The sequence below is a fragment of the Crotalus tigris genome, unplaced genomic scaffold (assembly GCF_016545835.1).
Source record: "Crotalus tigris isolate CLP2741 ecotype Arizona unplaced genomic scaffold, ASM1654583v1 scf7180000017831.1706817, whole genome shotgun sequence".
Classification (NCBI taxonomy): domain Eukaryota; kingdom Metazoa; phylum Chordata; class Lepidosauria; order Squamata; family Viperidae; genus Crotalus; species Crotalus tigris.
In genome coordinates, this window is record NW_024096660.1 from 882045 (window position 1) to 907763 (window position 25719).

Consider the following 25719-nt stretch of genomic DNA (forward strand, 5'->3'; position numbering starts at 1 on the left):
AAATCTTTATTGAAAATACAGTACCTTACCTTAATTCTCTTGAGAAAGACAATGAAATTAGAAAAAATACTTTTCAGAAGTTCAAACCACTGCGGAAAATTTAACATTCTCATTTGATCTGCAAGTCTATAAACAATAACAAAATGCTATCATTTAAATTTTAATTTAGCTGTCTGGTTTACAATGGAAACAATAAAGTCATTACAATGTTGTTTTGATGATTAATAAAGCTGCATCTTTTTCTTGGTTCATACAATAGTTCTGTGATCTAACTGGAGTTAAAGCACACTTCACAGCATATCCGTCTGCTCTAAAGCAGCAATCGCCAACCTCTACAGCTTAATAGCCCAGGCTAGTGTGGTAGTGGGGTATGTGAGTGGCAGGCCCACAAACATGCACACAGCTCCATTTGTGCGAATGGCAGGGGGCGCACACCCTCCACACACATGGAGCTTCACGCGTGAGCAGAGGGTGCTTGCCCTCACGTGCAAAGCTTCAGTTGTGTGAGTGGCAGGCACTTACGATCACGCATGAAGCTCCAATTGTGCAAGTGAGTGGCGGTTGCACTTGCACAATTGGAGCTTTGTGCATGAGAGCAAGTGCCCACTGCTTCATCTGTGTGCTTGCCTACTGCTCACGCATGTGGAGTTTCACGTGTGCACACTTGCCCATTTCTTCCGCGGCCTGGTTTCGGAAATGGGTCGTGCCCATCATGTAACACTTAAGTACTTTCTAAGCTCAAATACCTATTTTTTCTGGAATTGAGAATCTAAAAAATGCAGCTTCCTTAAGGAGATGTTAACAGATCTGACATATATATTCCTACACTCAAATGTACTTTTCTAGCTTATGAATTGAAGCACAGCACTTTCCTATAATCAATATATTTGCCGATCAAGTCCAAGCCCACTTTGCTTTGATTTTTGTCAGATGTTCTAAAACTCAGAATTATCATTTTTCTTTGTTGGTTTAGTTTATTACTCTGTATGAAAATATCCAGTTGCTCCTTTTATAATTCTAATCTATAATTTAGCATTATTTCTGAACAAAGGCCACAGAATATACTAGGGTTATAAATAAATGTGTATCTTAATTTGATTTAAACTGGAATTATTGAGATCATTTCCAGCATTACCATATTTATCTAGTGTCAGAATATTCCCAACATTAAATAATGCACTTGACAGAATGATGCAAAAGCACAAAAGCAAAGATATATGCATAAGTGTAAATTATTCACAGATATACAAAAGTTTTTAAAGCAGTTTAATGTTATACTTACTTTACAACAATGTCTGTGTCAATTTCTTCTGTTTGTGATACTACGTTAACAATACACTGCATAACACAAAACAAAAGTCTTAGCTTTCCCCACAGATTCACTGCTTCCCAACCTTAACCAAATAGAAATATTTATTTGCCTAATGCTAGGCGCAGATAAAATCAAACACAGAAAAAATAAGAAATAAATTGGATTTAATTATACAAATAAGTAAGATTTACTTATTTAGTATTATTTTCATCCTAGTAATTATTGTGAGGCTGAAGTCACAAATCCAGCTTGCTGACAATATTAACTCAAACCTGCTTCTGGTTTCTCAATACATGTTATACATTAAGTGGTAACACAACTTAATTGCAAAAATTATCCTCAGTAGGGCACCACATAAATCCCAGCCAACATATGTAGAAATTATGTCATATTTTTTTTTTTTAAATAGATAAATTTAAACTGAGACCAGCTTATGGGATAGGAGTTGACTGCAATTGTTTATGTAGGGTCAGATTTGATTGGCACTTGGATATCATCTAATCTCGAACTCCATAAGGTGATCCAGTAATTATAATGATTGTAGCTATCAAAGCCTGTGAGAGTCAAAAATCTTCCAGATCCAGATGGTCACACTACCCCCTGCCTCAAAAAAGCTGAGCATATAGCAGGTACAATCTAAAGAAAACTGCACCCACTTTCTTGGAGTTTATAGTCCAAAAGGTGTCCTAGATAATGCAACAACATGATGTCTTAATCTCTACTAAAACCCCTGTTCACAAGGAGTCAGGTTCTAGCAAATCTAAGTGCTTTTAATTGCAAAGTGCTGTTGTGCTGTGAAAACCAGAGTGATTATATGAAATACCTTGTGTTGACTTTTTTCTTAATAGGGGATTTAGTCATCCTAAAAAGATCACTGGAAAAATTAAGAGATTTGCCCTCCATTACTGTCAAGTGTAGGTCTGAATAGGAGCACATACCTAAGCTTTTGGTTAGAATTACTTTTTGGTTATGTTCATTTGAATAGGCCCCATCCTGTAAAAATCAGAGGTAGCAGTCAATTTAATCTGGGTCAAGCATGAGCTAAACACTGGGTGCTCTCATTTGCCCATACAAGGGCAAGTCACCAGCATCAATTCCCCTCAAATATATTGTACCACTTTGTAAAAAAGGCTGGCAAAATACAGGGCATGATCATAGTTCTTTACAGCAAGGGCTGGGTGATACTTTGAAACTCATCAATTTTAAAAAATTGCAATTCCCTACCCTTTCTCTCAACTATAGCTGCTGCTAAATGCTATTATCAGACATTAGTTGTGAAAACCAAGATATACTTTTAAATAAATTTAAAGCAATAGATTATGAAGTACAGTGTTCCTTGTTTTGTACATTTGGTGAGGAATTATAAAACTTCCCAGCAACCCATATTTTAAAATCTAATTAGCTTACTTCTCTAAATAGCAATGTGTAGTCTATTCAAAACTATACCATAAATCAACAATACATGGGTTTTGCCACATTTCTGTAACTCAATTATTAGAAAAGAGAAAGCTATTAAGTTACTTTGAAATATAAAATTGCCTGCAGAATACATGCTTTCGATATATAAAATAGGTAAAAATCTTTGAACATAAATCACCTGCTTTATTATATTCTTTGCTGTGGTAATAATTTCATCTCCATATATTTCAAAAAAATTCAGCTTTCTTTGCTTTAGAAGTCCAAACACTAATGATATAAGCCTTTCCTAGGTAAAGGGGGGGAAAAAACAAAATATACAAAAGAGTAAATTCAGTGGAAATTGTCCCTGTAATAGGATTTTAGGTTTGGACAGCAGAAGTTACAAAATCGTGGTGTGAATATATACAGTGCATTCAAAAAGTATTCAGACTCCCTTCACTTTTGTCAATTTTGTTGTGCTGCAGCCTGATTCTACAGTTGTTGAAATTCATTTTTTTTCTCATTGATCTACACTCAGTATCCCATAATGACAACGTGAAAACAGAATGTTAGAAATGTCTGTACATTTATTAAAAAGAAAAACCTGAAATATCACATTGGCGTTAAGTACTCAGACCCTTCACTCAGTACTGTTGAAGCAGGGATATGACGCTGGATTGGATTGGGGGATTTTCTGCCATTCTTCTTTGCAAATCCTCTCAAACTGAGCCAAGCTGGATGGCGAGTGTTGGTGGACAGCCATTTTCAGGTCCCTCCAGAGATATTCAATAGAGTTCAAGTCAGGGCTCTGGCTGGGCCACTCTAGAACATTCACAGTTGTCCCTAAGCCACTCCTGTGTTATCTAAGCTGTGTGCTTGGGAATGTTGTCATGTTGGACAGTGAACTTTCAGCCCAGTCTGAGATCCTGAGCATAGTGGAACAGCTTTTCATTGAGTATAGTCCTGTACTTTGCTCCATTCAGCTTTCCCTAATCCCTGACCAGTCTCCCAGTTCCTGGTGCTGAAAAACACCCCCACAGCATGATGCTGCTACCACACTTCACTGTTGAGATGATATTGGGCAGGTGATGAGTGGTGCTGTTTCCTCCAGACACAACATTTAGAATTGAGGCCAAACAGTTGAATCTTAATTTCATCAGACCAGTGAATGTTATTCCTGTCTAAGAGTCCTTCAGGTGCTTTTTGCAAGCTCCAAGCAGGCTTTCATGTGTTTTGCACCGAGGAGAGGCTTCCGTCTAGCCACTCTACCATAAAGCCCAGATTTATGGAGAGCTGCAGTGAAGATTGTCCTTCTGTAACTCTCTCCCATCTCCACACAGGATCTTTGGAGCTCAGTCAGAGTGACCATCGGATTCTTGGTCACCTCTCTTACAAAGGCCCTTCTCCTCCGATTGCTCAGTTTAACTAGGTGACCAGCTCTTGGAAAAGTCCTGGTAGTGCCAAACTTCTTCCATTTGAGAATTATGGAGGCCACTGTACTCTTAGGAACCTTCAGTGCAGCAGACATTTTACTGTAGCCTTCCTCAGATCTGTGCCTTGCAATAATCCTGTCTTTGAGCTCTGCAGGCAGATCCTTTGTCCTCATGGCTTTTGCCCTGCTACAGTATGCATTGTCAGCTGTGAGGCCTTCTATAGCGAGGTGTGTGCCTTTCCAAATCATGTCCAATAAATTTACTACAAGTCAACTCCAATCAAGGTGTAGAAACATGTCAGCAATGATCAAGAGAAATGGGAACACCTGAGCTAACTTTCAAGTGTTGTTGTAAAGGGTCTGAATACTTATGCCAATGTGATATTTCAGTTTTTTCTTTTTAATAAATTGACAGACATTTCTAAAATTCCGTTTTCACTTTGTCATTATGGGGTATGGAGTGTAGATTAATGCAAAAAAATGAATTTCAACAACTGGAGAATCAGGCTGCAGCATTACAAAATTGACAAAAGTGAATGCACTATAATTGTGCATATACTGGCGAATGTTAAGACAGTTACCATGACTGTGAATGCAAACCGAAGAAAGGACAAGCATATATTTTGATATAATGAAGAAAATATTAGCATAAAATGAATTATTCTGATACAAGAGCACTGCACATATCAAATATATAAATGAAAAGCTTTTTGACTCTACTATCCTTGTCTTAATAGTTAGATAGATTATCTATATCAGTGGTTCTCAACCTTTCTAATGCCGCGACCCCATAATACAGTTCCCCATGTTGTGGTGACCCCCAACCACTTATACATCACCGGGCGCCAGGGGCGTGGCCAAAGAAAAGGGGAAAAAAATGGCGGACAGCCTTGTTTGGCGACCCCCGTGAAATGGTCGTTCGACCCCAAATGGGGTCCTGACCCACAGGTTGAGAACCACTGATCTATATAATCTCTCTATATATAATATTAGATTTTATAAATTACAACACAGTAATACTTCCTCATTGGATAATATCAATTAGTAAGTGAGCTAGTGTAGAGGAGAAAATAATAAGGAATCCATGCATCTTTCATAGAGTGCTTTTTCTAGTGTAGCCCAGAAGAGCATTAGCTCATACAGCTGGCTCATGTTCAACTTGACCATGCTCATGTCCTTCCCAAATGTAGTACAGAAAAGAAAAGATATACAAATGTATATTGGGATCAAAATTAATGCTTATAAATCACTGAATATAATTCAAATTATAATGGTGTGGATTACTTTAATAAAAAGAAAAAATAAATAGCATTTCTGGCTATGGATTTCAGATTGTGTCCTGAAGGCAACTGTAAATTTATTCAATATTGAACACTGTACCTCTTCTAAAATTTGACATTCTTCCTCCAGAGGTCGACTTAAATCATTGTGCGAATAAGAAGAGAACTCTGCAATCATCATTTTATCTATCAGTTTTTCTAATTCACAAAGCTGTGATCCAAGATGTCTGTTTAGGATTTTTTAAAAAACCAAGAAAAACGTTTTAGAAGAAATAAAGTTAATATTGAGAAACATGGGGATGTATTACTATCATATTAATACTTTTTTTTCAGAGTATATTACAGTTCCATTTAAACAAAGACATTCTACTTTGACATGAACTGAAAAGAAATTTCAATTAAAGTGAGAACAAACTGATAAAAAACGGATTGCTTGCACTGTCTTGTTTAGAAGTCCCTGGAAATATATGAATAACCACTGTTCTATTCAGGATGGCAGTCTGCTCTATCAATATTCTTATATTTTAAGAAACACTCTTTTATTTTATTTATTTATTTGGTAAATTTATATAGCTGCCCATATCATATATATGACTCTAAGCAGCATATAAAGTTAAAAACACAAAACAGTACAAAATAACCAAAAACATAGCAACAAAATAATCAAAAAGCACTGAAAACAGAACCCTTATAACTCATTTAAAATTCATCTCTTTTATATTTCTTATGAACAATCCCCCCCCCTGGTTTCTGCAGAGTTGAAAAGTGGAAGCCAGTGCTTTGCATATGGCAAATACATAATTGAACATTAAATAAGCTTTATCTAATTGTTGTACGCTGCCGAAGTTAGATGGGTGGCTATATAAATTTGATAAGTAAATTTCCCTCTTCCTTCAAAAACAATTAAATGATTAAGTATAAAAATGACTAGGCTATCTACATGCAAAGTAAGTTAATGATTATATGATTATCCATATCTAATGAAATCTCAAACATTACCTACCGGAAACTGTGTATGCCCTGAAGTTCCTGCTGTAGCACTTCCTGTGTGGTTGCAATTAAGTCTAATGCTCCAACAAATTCAGAAGTGGACAACAATAACTGTACCGTAGGCTGTGTTTGGTGTACAGTTGCCATCAACTTCAGCTTATTATACGCTTTTATACAGTTATTTCTACTCAGTGATAAACTTAATACTTTAAGAGATCCTTCACACATGACTTTGTCTATTTGGCCTATTTTATCTCGAAGCATTTTTACAGCCTGGGACGTTTTCTTGAGGTAGTCTTGCAGTTCATGCTGAGAGGTCATTGCATGAAAAAAAGCTTCTGATCGGAGAGAGATCTGATGAGCAATATTTACTTCCACAATATCCAGATAGTGACTAAGCTTAAGAAAAAAAAAAAAAGAGAAATCATGTTGGATTTGATCTATCTACAAAAGTCATTATTAAAATACCAGCAAATTCATACAGTGTGCTTCATTCAAGAAATTGCATTCTAAAATACTCCATACAAGTATTTTTTTTTACAAATTATTACCTATAAAACAGACCCCTTATTTACTTAGCAAAAATGAGTATATGGTCAAAATCAAAAGGGTCCCAATATAAAACTGAGAAACAGTTCAGTATTTTTGAATTGCTGCCATTCTTCAGAGAAAAAAAAAAATATTCTTCCCTTCTTGGAAGTCTCTGTGATCTAATAGAAGTTACTCTGTGAATGTACCAGAGAGATGCATTTTCCCCAATTTTTCTGACCCACAAATTCTGTGCCCTCTAATCTAGTTTAAAGGCTGGAAAAACACCAGAACAATGTAGAAACTGGCAGAAAGGCTGTCAGTTGCAAGCACACAAGTTCTGATCGAGCTCTTTCAAAACGTATTTAGAATTTGCATAGGAAGCTTTTCTTAAGGGTTGCTATTAAAATGAAAGCTAGTTGGAAAATGAAATAGCCAAACATGGTATATATATCTTATCCTTCATTTGCTTTTAAACAAAACAAAAAAACATGGCAATTCAAGAAAATACTTCAATTATTTTTAATCACTGTGGTGAAAATATGCATATTGTTTACCTTTTCTTGGAGTAGCTTGGAGGAAGCTGTATCACGGTTTCCTTTCCCAGAAGCAGTATTAAAATGAGACCAAGGTAATACTGCATTAAATGTTATGGGATCATCCAAGGCAAAATCTGGTTTCATAAAAATCTGGGGGGAAAACCCACATCTCATATTCACTGCATACTATAATTCAGACATTATAATTATGTTATTTACTTATCAGTTTTCTTCAGGAGTGTCCCTGTTCATGCTGGGTATAAAATATTTAGAATTTAAACCAACGAATCAATTATACCATAATGTATTTATTTCTGTTCTGCTGCAGTCATCTGAATCTTGGTGGCTGATACTTTAGAAAACCAATTTAAAAATCCATGGTGACTTTTATCATTTTGGTTTTGTTTGTAAAAAAAAAAAAAAATCTTAATGGTAAAATAAGAATAAAAGAAAACAAAAATGAGGGATTCAAATAGGTTAAAACATCTTCAATATATTCCTGAATGCACCAGGCTACCCTTAAGGAAAGCTCTTCCAGAGCACTGAGTTACCCCCAAACGGAAATACAGTGTGCCTCAGTCCTCATTGCTAATTCGTTCTGGAAGAGGCGCCAAATATTAAAACTGTTGAGGGCTAAAAAAAACCCTCATGTAACTTATCACATGACCCACTATTTCTGCCAGAAAAAAATTAGTGAGTCAGGAGGAAGCTGATGCCAGCAAGTTCTTCCTTGCACATCGACCTCCCGGGAGAAAGATGAGTGCCGGGACAAGATTCTGCTTCAAAATGCATCAAATACCGAATGCATTTTGAAGCAGTTGAGTGCCAGGTACCGCTGTACTTCCTTCTTTCAGCCCCCTCCTTTATTTTCTGATGGTGAGGCATTTGGAAAGTTTTTCTCTATACCATCTGATATTCAGGTTGGAGCGTAGGTTTCCAGGTACTAATCTATAAAAGGGCTTTGTAAGTCAAAACCAGCACTTTAAAATTACATCCCACAGTTAAGTAGCAGTCAGTGAGGGGTTTGCAATATCAGTATAACATGTTCCAAATGACCTGTTATAGGAACCAGTTAGCGCACAGATTGTTGCTTTTTGAACTAACTACATTTTCCACGTAGTCCTTAAAATGAAGTGCAATTGACCAAACCGTTACTGTAGCAAGTTTTTTTTTTTTTGCCCTTCTAGCCATAGCTTGCCTCTGCTCTATCCACAATGCTATAAGTTCAGGAGGATCCCTCACTGCAAACCAATACTGACAGTTTTATTTCCAATTCATTTCCTAAAAATCCCTAGCAAAACACTGTGTTTTTTTAATAGCCGCCACACACGAGTATTGGGGGACTGCTTGAGGAATCAGCAGAGATGGACCTTTAAAATAGAGAGGGGATGAAATATTCAACTACAATCTCAGTGAACTTGATAGAGGTGAGGAAGAAAAGAAAATGACAAGCGGTGAGGCAGATAGACTCATTTACAGTGGTGATGGGTGCACCATTGGGAGACTTGAAATAACAGGGTAGATTGTCATGGAGAAAATCCATCTTTGTGATCAGCAGTCAAAAACCACTTGATGGCAGATCATCATCGTCATCTTGTTACCTTTAATATTCTTATTAATCTTGTTCTATAAATAATCATTTTTTTCCAATGCACATAAAGACACTGAATAATATCCCCAGTCAGCAATTCAGGGTGGCTCACAAAATTACATTACATTAACCCAGAAAAAAAGATAAAAGATTATCTAAGGGAAACAAACATATAGCATGAATTAATCCATGTTGTTCAATGCAGGTGGACACCAACCTACCCCAGAGAATGGATATGACCACAAGAATCAGGATACGAAATGGCATTGCTTGAGAAATGGGTCATGAAGTAAAAAAAAGGCTGAATTCAGATTCATACCCAGTTACCTCAATCCAGCTCCAAAATAGTATCTACCACCTTTTTTTCCTAAGCACATCACACCAATAAGGTCTGCTATTATTGTTTTGGCCATTTTTAAAATAAACATTTCTTTGAAATTTGCAATAAATAAAGGCTGAAAATGCACAATATTGTTAAAATGTTGATGTAAGTTTGTTGTAAACTAAATTAGGAAATTTTAAATTTTAACGCCACAGCTTACGAGCAGACAGCAAAAGAAGGGAAAAGAAGACACATAAGTCTGGAATTTCTTTTGCCATATTTTAAATGTTAGTCCAACAAAGATAAATAAAACAAAATCTTACAAAAGAAGAAAAACATGAAAACAGCAGAGAGCTGTGTTAAGCTTTCTAAATTGCATACTTCTTTGTACAAAATTGTATGTGTATTTGTTCTCAGGAATCCTGCTGACTGCCTGGACAAGTCCCTGCAGTTTTCTTGGCAACATTTTCAGAAATGATTTGCCTTTGCTTTCTTCCTAGCCTGGTGCCTTAAACACTGCACCCTCCCCCCCAAATAAAAGAACTCTTAAAGAATTTTTACCATACACACACTTTTTCTTATGACTACGAAATGTTTTAGTCATACCTTAGGTACTTGTTCCAAATCTGTCCTGGATTTATCTAGGAATAAAATAAAATTAAAATTAAAAAAAAAATAATTTACATGACAGATAAAGATATTTGAATTATATACACCCTCAAGATATTCTTTTCATTCACTGATTTTCTGTTACAAAATAAAAGCAGGAAATAATTAATTTTAAAAATGTAATTTAAAATTTATTTAATATTATTCTAAATAAATCTGTGATATGACAGATAGTGAAAAAAAAAATAAAAAGAGAAACTTACCATGAGTATGTAACAATGTCCTGTCAAAAGTATCTTTAGGAGGACAAATATTCTTACATTTCTCATGAATCTTCTCTTTCTAAAAAATAAATCAGATAAAGAAAATGCTTGGTTTGAAAATGATGAAGAACATTTTTCTAATATGTTAAATTCCTTACCCAAGAAGAAGCCTTTGTCAAAAATTCACTGGCAAAATGGAGTGTAAGGTAGATAGTAGTATAGTATCTACAGTATAATTAAGAATTAAAATCTTATTAATTACTATAAACCAATGATTTTAAAATTCTCTAGATACTCATTCTAATTTTATCATTTACAAAGCAGTAGAGCCAATTCATTCAATGAATTAGGAACAATTCAATCTGGCTTGATTATCTGGGAGGAGTTGATCCTGTTGATCCTGATAGTGGGCACAGTCCTTGTGACTGTTAAAATCATTGGTTTATAGTAATTAATAAGATTTTAATTCTTAATTATACTGTAGATACCGTACTACTATCTACATAGCTGGCTCAGGAATTCTGGGAGTTGAAGTTCACGAGTCATAAAAGAGCCAAGGTTGCCTATCCCTGATCTAGCTTATATCACTGTTTTAGATGCATTTCCCTCCTGGTTACCTAAGGCCTACCTAGAGGCAATGTATGGTTGGGCTTGACATTGGAAAATTTCTCTTTGAGAAAGGGGATGGTGCTACTTGCTCCTAAGGAAGCAATGGTTGCTCCCTCAAGAGGTCATTGCTTGACCCAACTATTTTGGACAATTTCTTCCAGTGTTTAACCTTCCCTTTTTGGAGAAGATTTTAGAGAAGATGGTAGCACAGCAACTCCAGTGAACTTTAGAATATTATCTGGACCCCTTTCAACTGGGATTCAGATTTTGGAATGGCACTAAGACAGTATTGATCACACTTCTAGATGATCTCTGGTGGGAATAAGATGGAATAAGGTGTCCGTCATTGCTCTTTCTGACCTTTCAGCAGCCTTCAATAGTATTGATCATGGTAATCTTTTTGAACTGTTTCAAAAATTGGGCAGGGTGGCAGTATGTTGTTCTGGTTCTCCTGCTTCTTCTGGAGCCAGTTCTGATCAGTGCTGATACAGTGGGAGAGGTTCAGCTTCAATTTAATTCTAGGAAGATTGAATGGCTCTGGCTTTTAAGATTCCATGGTTCTGGGGACTTCCATTCTGGATAGGGTTGCACTATCCCAGATGGCAACTGGGCCTTCTGCTTGAAGATCAGGTCGCAGCTGTGGCTAGGAGGGTCTTTACATAGCTAAAATGTGTGCCAGTTGTACCCATTCCTAGACCGTGTCAGCAGTTATTGATACTTTTGGTATCTATATATTATAATATAAATTTATTATCGTTACAAGGATTCATATTTGCAAGTTGGTTCCTTTAATGGTTCTACATTATTTGAAGTAAATAATTTGAAGATACCATAAAGTCCATTTGAAGTTTAGTAATAATTAAATTCAAATAGCAAATATCGATGAGCTTAGTGCACAGACATGCAATTTATTTTTACCTGAACAACTTCCCGTTGGTATGTTACAAAATGTTCCTTGTTGATTTGTGGGAGGTAGAGTGAAGGCACGATTTCAATGTCCACAAAATCCTGTCCCCATGTTTTTGTAAAGAAATCAGATTCCCTTTTTGTTAATCGAGGATCATTTAGTGCTGCTGGGAGATTTACTTTGGAATGATAAATAGTCCATCGATGTTGATCAACAACTAAAGATGGACTGCCACATAAGCTACTAGGATCACCTGCAAGACAAAAAAAAAAAATCTAATCATGGAATATGATCTAGTAAAACAATGTTTTGCCTAAGCTTACAATTATTCTAAAGGCTGACTGTACAATTAAATCATACAAGCCAGTATTTAAAGAATTATTGTAGAACAAGATAATGTATTAGCTGGATGTATAGGTATTTGAATTTACAGCGGTTCACTACATTTTTGAAACAAGAAGAGTAAGCATATTCTTCTTGGTTTTATGAATGTTATTAGTAGTCATAGAAGAATAGAAAATAATGAACACTTTGATACTCTCCATGATATGGCAAATAAATTTGTATCAAGAAGGTAACCTGAGATATCATTAAAAACATACTTTGTGAATCCTAAAAATAGAAAACTGCACCCATTACAATATTTTACAACAGCAAAGCCATTATAGTTTGCTGATTTCCCAGATCAAATGACAGCAGAGTTCATTGGCAGGGAAGAAAGAAATATTAGCACCCCATTCCTTACCCAGATAGCACAGAATGAAGATGGACCCATTCCTGCCAAAACCTTGTTTAAATAATAGTACAAAAATGTTATGTTTGTTCATTTCTAAACCCTGATTTACTGGCTCAATTGCAAGTTGTATTTCTGCCAATACTTTGGAAACTTATTTTTCTACTAACATTAATGTTTCTAAGAATTTTTATGGGACTGAAGCCCAAAGCAAGAAATAAATAAGCAAGATTTAGAAAGGTCAGGTCTTTACTAATTTACTCTTTCAAATACTCTTTATTAATTTACCCATGAAATAACAGTATTTTGAAAATGGCCTATGTTTTGTCATATACATTTGAAAACTGCCTCCATTTAGTTTCAATAGTTAAGGATTAGCAAATGATTTTTTCTTCTACTGATAAAAACTGTTGTTGTTAATTACCATCTCTACCAGGCCAAATTATATGTAGATAGGACAGTGATTTGTGTACTCTCCATTTCTTGCCAGTAAAAATGACTGGTACACACATTCTCAGATTGTTTAATTTACAGTATATTTAAATTATTTGTCTTGTCTTCCAATTTTCATTCATTTCAAACTGGCTGAATCTAGAATATTCTTATATTATATACAAGTGATATATCATTATGTCAATAAAGCAGTTATGTTTACATGTAATTTTTGAGTAAGTTACGGTATTATGAAATACTAAGTAAGTCATACATTTTCAATATTTCACTATTATTTTGCATTCCTCAAGTTCTTGGGTAACGTGGAAATTTATGTCATTTAATCTACACCAAATAGTTCTAAAGCTATAATTTATTTTATACCAAGAAAAGTATTCTCATCACTCATCAGATATTGAATACAAATATACTGACTCAGTTGTCCAATCTGGATTTGAGTTTTAACCTCTGAATTAGTATATTTTGTACTTTTGTAATCTCTCTTGTTATGCCAGATATCCTATCTCAGTTTCTGAAAGATGATTCCCTTCGGCTGAATGTAGAACTTGTTACCAAGCATTCAGTTTGGAGTATTATGTATTCTAATATTTCTCTTCAGGTTATTTGTAAATTCTCCAAAAGTATTGCCTTTTATTATCAAAAACCTAAGTCTCTCTGTAAACTCTTTTTCACTCAGAGCTATTGTCAGGCAAAATCTATTCTTGAATGTTAATTCCCAACAATTTAGTAGTGTTACTCTGAAAACTTACTTTTTAACACATCTCTGTTTAATTTTTAATTTTATCACTGACTATTAGCTGGATAACTTGATTGTTCTCGGATAGCTATTATTCTTAAGAATATATTTTGCTGATGCTGATCTCTCTCTCTCTCTCTCTCTCTCTCTCTCTCTCTCTCTCTCTCTCTCTCTCTCTCTCTCTCTCTCATATGCTAGTCCTTAAGATACTACCACTCTATTTGATAAATGAAAAAATAATCCAACTATCCTTTTGAAAAAGAAACAAACAAACAAAGCAAACCAGTTTAAACATCCAAACTTGTGTTTCTACCTGTGGGTTCCTTGGGGCACACATCTGGTAGCGTGCGCACTGGTCGAAAACATTTGGAAGAATCCATTTCCTTTTTAAAGAAAGCATCATTGTTCTTTGATTGAGGCACTGGTGAAGACCGGTGGCTTGAGGCCATTGCATAAAATTACCACTGGATAAATACTGGATTAAAATATATGTATATTTATTTAGACATGTCCAAACATTATAGGAGAATAATGAAATATATAGCGGTTACAAGTGGAAAACATTTACAGCAAGAGTAACTAAAAATAATTCTGTGTTACCAATGACTACATGAAATGTTATATTATTTTATCAATACCTCACGCAAAATTAAACCAAATCTTAATTAACAAATTATTACTTCAACCAAATGCTAAAGGATATATACAGTTGAGGTAGTCCTCGACTTACAACCATTCGTTTAGAGACTGAAAAAAGTAACTTATGATCATTGTAGTATCCCAAGGTCATGTGATCAAGATTTGGCAACTGGCATGTATTTATGACAACTGTGCTCCCCTTTTGCAACCTTCTGATAAACCAAGTCAATAGGGAACCCTAGGTTCACCTCACAACCAGGTTACTAATTGAAAAACTGCAGTGATTCACTTAACACCTGTGGCAAGAAAGGTCGTAAAATGGGGGCAAAATTCACTTAACAAATGTCTCACGTAGCAACAGAAATTTTGGGCTCAATTGTGGTTGTAAGTCGAGGACTACCTGTACACTGCAATGCTTTACAAGTGACCGTGGGAAAGAGAGAAAAGGAATGACAACGAATAGTTGGGATGGAATAATCTGCTAAGAGTGTTTTCCTAAATCTCCAATAATATCTTTTTCTCCAAGTTACCTGAAAGTAACTTCAAACTCTATTCTCAGCCTCAGTCCTATTTTTTTAAAATGAACTTCGCCTCTTGCATCTTTTTGTTTTGCTAATTTAATTCGGTCCATCATTTCATACCCTTCCTTATCACAAGTTATATTCCCTTCCCTTGCATTTTAGTTACCTTTCTTTCCCTTCAGTTTACAGAACAGATCTGAGGGAAAGAACTCCCACTTGTAACTATTCCTCTTTAGAAAATGTGGAACTTCTCTGAGAAGCTCCTCTGTCTAAGAAATCTGAAGCTGACCATAAGGCTCACAATCAAAGTGCAGGCTGAATCCACCATTAGCAGCAGAAGTAGTATAAAGAAGCAAAGGTTCCTTGCGCGTAAAGTTGTACTCATGACTAATATCTTTCTCCTAAATAGGAGTTTTGCAAGAGCCTCTCTAATTAACTGAACCTGAGCTTGGGTAATTTCTGACTGTGCCCAGACCTAATCTCAAAACTATCCTGTCTGTCCCATAGTCCACATGCTTTGATCTGTGGACTTTCTTTGGACACTGCCCTTGAACAGATACTCTGATGAAGACTGCCTTTAGTTAGTCTCTGGTTCTGCCAGCCAATCAATAACGCAAGCAGATGTGGCTCCGTTTGATGCAAATCAAAATACAGGAAAAGACAAGTAGAATACAATCTCAGAAGGAATTCTGGTGAAATAAAATACTTTATAGTGCAACTTTTTCATTCTCTTTCCTCATTCTTTTCTTACCAAAGGTCCAACAAGGGAGATACAAAATGGAATAATAAATATAAATGCTTGGACATCACCTCACTGCCTTCAAGAGAAAAGGGCCTCCGAAATGCACTGCAAAATGAAGCTACACTAAATTATTCATTGCTAACAGCTATTTGTGTGCAGCAATAATTTAGAATCTGATGGATAATTAACTTCAATAAGCCACTGCATCTGTCAAGATAATAGCTGGTTCACATATTAGAAAAACAATCATACAAACTATTCTTTCAAAAGCACCAGTTCTAAGAAAAATAAATTGCATCAAGAGATGCAATATCCACATTTTCTAAAAACTAGGCCTGAAAGCCAGAAAAATCCAAAATCCATCATGCTAAAAATCAATAGAAAAAAATCTTGTACAGGTAGTCCTTACACTTAACGACCACAACTGGGCCCAAAATTTCTGTTGCTAAAGCAAGACAGTTAGGTGAATTTTGCCCACTTTATAACTTTTTTTAACCACAGTTTTAAGCAAATTACTACAGTTAAGTTAGGAACATGTTTATTAAGTGACTCTGGCTTCTCCATTGACTTTGCTTGTCAAAATGTGCAACTGTCATAAACGCATGCCAGAATTTTGATCACATGACCATGAGGATGCTGCAAAGGTTGCAAGTATGAAAAACATCACTTTTTCAGTGCCTTTGTAACTTTGAATGGTCATTAAACAAATGGTTAGGTCAAGAACTACCTGTATTTGTTTACTCTTACCGGAAAAGCATTAGCTTCAGAATCATACGCACTTTAAGGAACAGAATAATTTCACAGTACAGTACAGCAATTCTTCTTTGGAAGAATTCATTTTAGGTCAGCACCAATTTAACTGGCACTGAGGAAAGCTATCAAGCCCTATCTAGAGCAGTGTTTCTCAACCTTGACCATTTTAAGGCATGTGGACTTCAACTCCCAGAATTCCACAGCCAGCATTGCTGGCTGTGGAATTCTGGGAGTTGAAGTCCACATGCCTTAAAATGGTCAAGGTTGAGAAACACTGATCTAGAGTGTGCTGCTAGGACAGTGTGACTAGGAAATAAACATTCATATTGAATGTTTGCTTTTCTCCCCCCCCCTTAATTATTTTAATTTTACTTTTTGCAATCAATTCAGGGCCTTTCTGAAATTGAGTAGCATATATTGAGCAGCATTTCAGAAATACATGCATGCATACTGTTTGTAGGTAATTACTGAATTAGTTTAATAACCATAGCTTTCTTTATGGGCCAGGCACTTTTAGTAGGAATAAACAGACTTTTAAATAACTAAGCTAAAGCTAAATAGCTCACAACCCAACCTTTTAATTATATCCCAAGCAACTCACAATGAAGCCCATATACAAGATGTGCATTGTCCGTCTGGCTTTCTCAAAATCAATTGTTAATGATATCTAATTCTGTTCCTTGCAGTCTAAACAAAGTAAAATTCTAAGTTTAATTATCACATGTTGATAAGGGGTTAGATAAGAGCAAACAAGAGCTACATTGATCCAGAGAAAGCAAAACTATCATTGATCAGCCAAAAGGGCAGATTACAGGGCAGGTAGCAGACTATTCTGCTATTTGTCAGAGAATGTGACTTTTAGGTTACAACAATTTCACTGGCAATTGGTCCTTTTTTAGTCAATTCAAAGTCTAACATATTAACAACAAGAAAAAAGTAAAGGAAACTGTAGGTCCACTAAAGAGAGAAGATGGCAAGGAAATAACAGGCAACAGGGAGAAAGCAGAGTTGCTTAACTCATACTTTGCATCAGTCTTCACACAAAAAGAAACTATAGCCCAGTGATGGCGAACCTTTTAGAGACTGAGTGCCCAAACTGCAATCCAAAACCCACTTATGCATCGTTGAGTGCCGGGTGGGTGTCGCCCATTGGGTGGGCGTGGTCCATTGGGTGGCCGTGGCTATGGTGGTAACGGCAAACTGGGTGGGACTAAAAAGTTCAATCAATCAATTCCAACTTTGCAAGATCTTTTCTTTTCCCGCGAGTTGAAATTGACTGATTGAACCTTTTTTTTTTTTGCATACGGCGGCAGAGGCCTAAAGTGAAAAGGTTTTATAAAACCCAGCTGAAGGCCTAAGACTGGGGCGACGGCGTGCGTGCCCACAGAGAGGGCTCTGAGTGCCGCCTCTGGCACCCATGCCATAGGTTCGCCACCACTGCTATAGCCCAATATACCCCCCAAAAAAATCACTGCAAAAGACAAATGAGAAACAAAAATTAAAATAAGCAAGAAAATGGTAAGATAACACCTATCCAACCTTGACGAATATAAATCACCGGGACCTGACAGTTTTGAAGGAGCTGGCAGATGTTATCTCAGAACCACTGTACCACATCTTTCATAAATCCTGAAGCACCAGGGAAGTACTTGAGGATTGGAAAAGGGCTGATGTGGTTCCCATCTTCAAGAAAGGGAAAAAAAATGAACCCAGGAAACTACAGACCAATCAGTTTAACATCAATACCTGGGAAGATCCTAGAAAAGATAATCAAAAAACAGATCTGCGAACAACTAGAAGCAAACGAATTTATAACTAGTAGCCAGCACAGGTTTGTTAAAAACAGAACATGCCAAACCAATCTTATTTCATTCTTTCATAAAGTGACTAACTAGTAGACCAGCAAAATGCTGTGGATGTAGTATACTTAGATTTCAGTAAGGCATTTGATAAAGTAGACCACAACTTACTCCTTGGTAAGCTAGAAAAAGGTGGAATAGACAACATCACCACTAGATGGATCTGTAGCTGGCTGGCAAATTGTACTCAACGAGTAGTCCTCAATGGCACTACATCCACATGGAGAGAAGTAAGTAGCAGGGTACCACAAGGTTCCGTCTTAGGCCCAGTACTCGTCAATATCTTCATCAATGACTTAGATGAGGGAATTGAAGGGGAACTCATCAAATTTGTAGATGATACCTAACTGGCAGGAATAGCCAACACCCCAGAAGACAAACTCAGGATCCAAAAAGATCTTGACAAACTTGAATAATGGGCCCTATCCAACAAAATGAGTTTCAATGTGGAGAAAAGCAAACTTTTACATTTAGGCAGGAAAAATCAAAGGTACAAGTACAGATTAGGTGAGACCTGGCTTAAAAACAGCAACTGTGAGAGGGACCTTGGAGTCCTAATGGACGATCACTTGACTATGACCCAGCAGTGTGTAGCATCAGCCAAAAAAGCTAATACAATCCTGGGTTATATAAACAGAGGCATAGAATCAAGATCACGCAAAGTATTAGTACTGCTTAATAAAACCTTAGTAAGACCACACCTGAAATACTGCAGCCAATTTTGGTCATCATATCACAAAAAAGATGTTGAGAGTTTGGAAAACATTCAGAGAAGAGCAACTAAGATGAATAAAGGCCTGGAGACTAAAACATATGAAAAACGGCTGCAGGACTTGGATTTGGCTAGTTTAAAGAAATGAAGAAATAGGGGAGACATAATAGCAATATTCCAGTATTTGAGGGGCTGCCACCAAGAAGAGGGGGTCACGCTATTCACCAGAGCACCAGAGGGAAGGATGAGAAATAATGGTTGGAAACTGATCAAAGAGAGAAGCAACCTGGAATTAAGGAGAAACTTCCTGACAGTGAAGACAATTAACCAGTGGAACAGCTTGCCTCCAGAAATCGTGGGTGCTCCATCACAGGAGATTTTTAAGAAGAGGCTAGACGGTCACTTGTCTGAGATGATATAGGTCCTTCTGCTTTAGCAGGGGGCTGGACTAGAAGACCTCCAAGATCCTTTCCAGCTCTATTCTAGTCCATCTATAAAATCTGACGCTTCTTTGAAGTAGGCTACTGAAAAACCCTATTTTCCTATATGACCATGTGAGATTTTTAAAATTGTTAATAGAGACACTTCTTTCTCATCCCTGTTGGATTATGTGTGTGTGTGTACTGTCTATCTACTAGTAAGCAAAAGGAAAAAAAATAATTCAAACAGGAATTTGGCTTTTAAGGTATTTGTTTGAAGAGATTTTAAATTGTGGATATTTGTTTCCTCTTTATCTTACTTTTTATGTTCATTCATAATTTCAGTTTGCACTTTAATATACTGAAAGATGCTTTGAATATCACTTATAGTAGAAAGATAGGCTCTACATTTAGTAATAAATCAATTATTACAAGATTGACAATATCTGAAAACATTTCAGTATTTTGTGTACTTACTTACTTTGAGGATGGATTACTTTGAACCAGTAGCCATCTCTCTACCCAACCTATTACATAGGCAGGGTAAACAGGTAGCCTTCAACTTATGATTGTTCATTTAATGATGGTTCAAAGTTACAGTGGCCTCAGAAAAAGTGACTTATGACCCATCCTCAAAATTACAACCATCGCAACATACCTATGGTCACATGATTGCAATTTGAATGCTTGGCAACTGCTCTACATTTACAAGGCAACTTTCAGTACCATTAATCAAGGCATCTTTTTTTTAGAAAGCATATGAATTTGGATCTCTGTCTCTTAGCCCTCTGCAAATGAAGATGGAGGAAGAGTTTATGTCCTAGATTGAAAAAGTTGGTCATCCTACCTTAACTAACCTCCCTCCAATTTATTTAGTCCACATATATTGAGGCAATAGGATTTTATCAGTCCCTAATTGCTCAGTTCTGGTATTTGGTCATTTCCTCCCATTTTTGGCTCTGTACCTATATGATGCACTTTACAACCTTGTATGTAAATGACAATGGCAACTAATCCTTTCTTCCCTGTTTCAAACCTCTTTTTCACTTTGGAAAGATCTAATGTTTTTGCTGCAGTGTTTCATATGAAAAGTGCTGACTGTGTATTTGTTGAAGTATTTCAATGTTCAACTCAAATCTGCTACTTTCTAAATCAGGCATGTCAAACTCACAATGCCATGTGACATCGCACAACGTATCATGACCTTTTCCCCCATTGCCGGCAATGGGGTAGGCGCTGTTTCGGTGTGACACATCCGGCCCGCGGGCCAGCAGTTTGACATGCCTATTCTAAATAGTTTTTTGTTATTCTTTGGGCACCTTTGTTAATTTCCCAAGAGAAAAATATTTTTTTTCCATCAGTTTTACGAATTTTTCTTAACCATTGATATTAATGAAGATGATTGTACTTGAACAAACAAGTTAGAAGAAATACTTTAATTGGAGGGAATTTTTTTTTTAAAGGAGGTAATAGAAGGTTATTGCTATGTGAGAAGCTATATATTGTGTGGTATTTTAGATCAGCGGTCCCCACACTTTGTGGCTCGGCTACAGGGGAAGAGGAGAACAGGGCTGGTTCAGTGGTGGGCCAGTGCGCATGTGCATATGTGCAGCTCGACTTGCACGAGCGCATGTGTGCACCGGCCCACTGCTCACACTGCCCAATTGCAAATAGGCCACAGCCCAGTAGTGGGCTCCAGCCCAGAGATTGGGGACCATTGTTTTAGATTATATCTATGTATTATTATGTAATTTACAATGCTTTAACTTTCTATGTGATAAAGAAACAATTCTGATTGTTTTCATCTTCATTTAGTTAAATAACTTGGGTTTCTAGGCATTTATCATAACAATTAGCTTAAGTCATAGTATTTTTCATATACATATCTTCTACTTTATTAAAAATAATTAGTTACTAAAAAGATCAACTCTAAAAATGTATAACTGTATGGAATACTTTGGAATTTGTGACATTTATGGCTGTCTAGTTCAAGAGATGCTCATTTATGATCAAAGAGGAAATTACCCTTGAAGATAAAAATAAAGATTAAGTCAGGAAGTTATTTAAACTTGTGTTTGTACATTTTATTTTAAGTATACACAGTTTTAGCACATTATTAATATCTACTGGATATGAGAAAATACTGACCACAATCTGTAAGTACTTGACAAATGAAAAAGAATAACAACCACTTAATTTGCATACCTTAACAACAGTATTCCAAGAAGATTCCAGTAAGGCAGACCTCATATCTCTTCCAGTTTCATTTGTTAAAAAAAATCACGAGACTATAATATACATGACTGTTTTTCAAGTTCTAAACAAAAAAAACATAGATAGAAAAAAAGTATCAAATTATTAATTCCAAATTTAAAATACTAATTTAAAAAGCAAAGATATAATTCAAAGACTGCATATAATATCGTTTCTTGTAACTTGTTAAACTAAACTTTTCCCTTTTGATAAGGCAGGATGGTTACTTCAAGGTCTGTGTAATGTATGCAGTTCCGTTGTACCTATAGATATCTCACGGTTTCTTAAAATATAATTAAGAATTTTATTGTAAAACCATTCATGATACATACCAAGATAAGGAAGTAAAATCCTGAAAATAAATCATTTTAATTTAAATGATTTGTCCATGGCAGTTTTTAACCGTAGTTCTCATAAGAGGGATGAAACATGAGCACCTGTCACATAACTTGCATTTAAAACACAATGCAGGAATATACTGTATGTTTACATCTAGGATATTTCTAAAGGATGCCAGTTTCCCTTCCAAGACAATCTACAAATATTACCATTCCATTCCCCATGACTTTGACATATATCAGAAAGTAAATCCATTAGAAAAAAAAATCTGTGATGCTATTTGACAGCTAAGAAAAATTCTGCATGTAATGTCACTCAGTATGACTTAATTTTGCCACTGATCCAGAAGCAACAAAAAGCTTTTTTAAAAAGTTAATCAAATTTATGAAAGTCAATGCATCAATCAGTATTATTTTATAAATTAGTGTAAGGTAACTGTAATTAATTCAGACCTATTTAAACCAATATAATTATCACTCTTTCTATTTTGCATTTTTTTTCTTTCAATCATACTCCCTATAGTAAAGGACACCCTTTATCATTATATTTGGATAAAAGTTAAAGTAAATGCTTATGCCCTAAATTGTGTTAATTAATTTTGTGAAACATACATCTCCTTTAAATATACTGCCAGGCTTATACCTCATAGGAAAACATTTAACAGTAATTCTGAGCTAATAGCTTGAATAGGTAGCCCTAGTGGGCTAAGGGGGTAATGTGGAGTGAATCCATTTTTACAAGTGTCTTCCCTTGTGAACCGTGTCATATTCTAAAAAGAAGACACTATACAAAATGTGTTATTCTTTTCCTTTTAAAAAACTTAGCTGGGCAAAGGGGTGCCTCTGACGGGACAAAGAAGATACAGTGCAGACCTGACTTTCTCTGGCCTGAAAGCAGCTTCTGTCCTTTTATGTATACCCATATAGGGGGTGAAGATTATCAATTGTTTCCTCGAGATTAAGAACCAGAGCATATTCCTCTTGCTCCAGTAAAGTCATCTTCCTGAAATTGGCAGGACATAATCTTCAATTGAAAGGAGAGGAGAGGGAGAGAAACAGAACAGGGACAAGTGGGATTCCTAATCTTCGTGGGATTAAGAGATGGAGACGGAAAAAGACACCCAGTCCTTTTCCCCCCTCACAGTTGGGATTTGAGAAGTCACCTCTTTGAGAAGAGGTTATCTTGGGGGCGCACAGAGGAAGAAGTATTGGGGGGGGGGAAGACAGGGTTATTATATCTGTTTCTCCAAATGACGGGAGGGCTCCAGTAAACGCAGTCTGATGCCTGGGAAGGAAAGCCCGTCCTCTGCAAACCGCACCAAGGAAATGCGGGAAAAGCGGAGGGTGGGGGAGACGCGCCCCTGCAATTTACCATCCTCTGCCTCTAAGGGGACGTCCGAACCCGGCCTACCTTAGCGAGGTTTTGCTGCGCTCTTTCTCCGCCTCTCCCCGGTATTAGCAGGGGGGGATCTGACCGAGTGTTAAGGGAACAGCACGAAGAAGCAGCGGCGGCGGCGGCAGCAGCAACAGCAGCAGCAGCCGCCGGCGCTCTTCGTCCTTCTCGGTCTGGAATTCCCCGAGGGACCGGCGGGATTTCCGCCCAGCAGCAACGCCGGGTGGCTGCAGGTGTCGCGGTCGGAGCGGCGGGAAAGGCCGAAGCAGCGGACGCGGCCTAGCGTAATTCCCGGCGCCTCCAAAGCGACACGTCGCGACCATGGGCGACTCTGGGCCGAGCCACTCGGCCGGCGACAGAGCAACGACTTCGCCGACCGCAGGCAAGCGCCGCCTCTCGTCGCAGCCGTGACTGGGAGGAGGAGGAGGAGCCGTACAACTCCGGTGCCGCCGCCGAGCTGTGGCTGCGGCTCCGCGCCCTTTCCCTCTCTCTTTCCTCCCGCATTCACTTGAGATCCTCCGTAGCTACGGAGGAGGCCAGGATGGCGGCCAGAGATGGGACGCTCTCCAAAGCCGGCCCTAACCGCGCTTGCCCTTCCTTTCTCACCGAAGCTCTTTTCTCCCAGAGCGAGGAATGAGCCCGCCACGGTTTTGCTGCTACTCCGTGGTTCGGCCTGAGGAAATCCTGCCCTCCCTACCTCCCTTAAGTGGAAGAGCATTGTTTTCTCTCTAGTCTAGGGAAAGACTAACGTCACAACCTCGATGGCCCACCCTCGTGGAGCCACCTTACTCTACTTCGTCTTCCGAGGGAAAGGCTTTCTATTCAAACCTAGTCTCCCACTTTGAATTGGGCCCAAAATATACTGATTTCTATTGGCAGTGCAATAGTTCAAGATTCAGAGGAACATGCTCGGTGGGCCCAACTGTAATGTAACCAGGGGCTGTCCTGTGGACTAACTACATTGTCTTTCTTTGCAGTTTTCAAAGGCAACAGTACAGGCAATCCTCAACCTATTTGTTTAATGACCATTCGAACTTAACAACAGCACTGAAAAAGTGACTTAGGATTTTTCCATTTGTATGACCTTTGTAGCATCCCCATGGTCATGTGATCAAAATTTGGCCTCTTGGGAGTATTTACAGTCCATTCAGAAAGTATTCAGACCCCCTTCACTTTTGTCAATTTTGTTATGCTGCAGCCTGATTCTACAGTTGTTGAAATTCTTTTTTTGATCCTTAATCTACACTCAGTACCCCATAATGACAAACAGAATTTTAGAAATGTATGTACATTTATTAAAAAGAAAAAAATGAAATATCACATTGGCATAAAAAAATTGACAAAAGTGAAGCAGGTCTGAATACTTTCTGAATGCACTGTATGACAGTTGCTGTGTCCCAAAGTCATGTGATCACCTTTTGTGACCTGATAAGAATTCTATTCAAATCAATTGAATTTGTTTTTTTAAAAAAATCATTGGGTTGGGTTGTTTATTTCTACTCCCCACTCTGCTTCCTTCTTGTAGTTTACGCTTCCTCCTTCACTGGCTCCACAGAAGTGTTCTTAAAGTACAGTAAAGTAACACTCCATTTCTGCTTGGACATAATTGCACAAATGAATTAAAATACTTTAAATTGAAAGCACAGTAAGCACCTACTATTTATGCAACTCAGAAATTGCCAGTGTATTTGGAAAAGAACATGTTTATTTATTAAATAATATACAATAAATATAAAATTGTGGTTCTGCCTCGTATATGTATGTGTATAAAATAGTAATAAAGTGTTTAAGATTCCAGAAACAACAGTATAGACATAGTACTAAAATTAGTATTGCCATCTTTAAATTCTTTTCAGACAAACACACACACACAAACGCAAACACGCAAAACAAAACTAAGGAAGTTAAAAGGGTTGTTTACCACCAAGCAATGATTTCGTTTTACCAAAATGCCATCTTCTGCAATTAACAAAAATACTTGGGGATGTGTTTTAGAATAGTGTTCCGATTTTTTTTCTTTCATTACTCCAAACCACTTATCAGAAAGGCCTTTTTACTCCACAGGATAAAATACTTCTAAGTCAATTTAAATGTTCATGTTGTGATTGGGTAATGGAGTTACCCAGGTTTGGAAAGCACTGTTTTAAAAAATAAACAATATCAAATTATTTTAAGGTGGCTTGAATTAGAATTCTGAAATGATAACTCACAAATATTACATGTGGCCAATTAAACTGTGCAGTAAAATATATATCAAAGCAAGTACCAAGTCTTTTCACATGCTTAGTCTTGCCAGCTTGGCTCCATCCTCCACTGATTATGAAATATGGGTTAATGTTGTGACTTGTTACTGAATGTGCTTAGATTGACTACATTGGTTATGATCTT

The 25719-nt window shown here is 36.9% G+C and overlaps 1 protein-coding gene across 1 annotated transcript in view; it reads right to left on the minus strand.

Moving 5' to 3' along the window:
• VPS54 (VPS54 subunit of GARP complex) overlaps window positions 1-23932 on the minus strand; it is a 41458-nt gene extending 17526 nt beyond the window's left edge. Inside the window, exons 1-12 of the mRNA XM_039343012.1 lie at window positions 23350-23932; window positions 21553-21664; window positions 14016-14177; window positions 11792-12033; window positions 10265-10343; window positions 9999-10033; window positions 7498-7629; window positions 6426-6811; window positions 5523-5649; window positions 2910-3017; window positions 1283-1338; window positions 30-126 (exon numbers count right to left, since the gene is read on the minus strand). Coding sequence (XP_039198946.1) covers window positions 30-126; window positions 1283-1338; window positions 2910-3017; window positions 5523-5649; window positions 6426-6811; window positions 7498-7629; window positions 9999-10033; window positions 10265-10343; window positions 11792-12033; window positions 14016-14151 — 1398 coding nt within the window. The 5' untranslated portion in view covers window positions 14152-14177; window positions 21553-21664; window positions 23350-23932. The remainder of the gene's footprint in view (window positions 1-29; window positions 127-1282; window positions 1339-2909; window positions 3018-5522; window positions 5650-6425; window positions 6812-7497; window positions 7630-9998; window positions 10034-10264; window positions 10344-11791; window positions 12034-14015; window positions 14178-21552; window positions 21665-23349) is intronic.
• Window positions 23933-25719: the final 1787 nt, after the last annotated feature.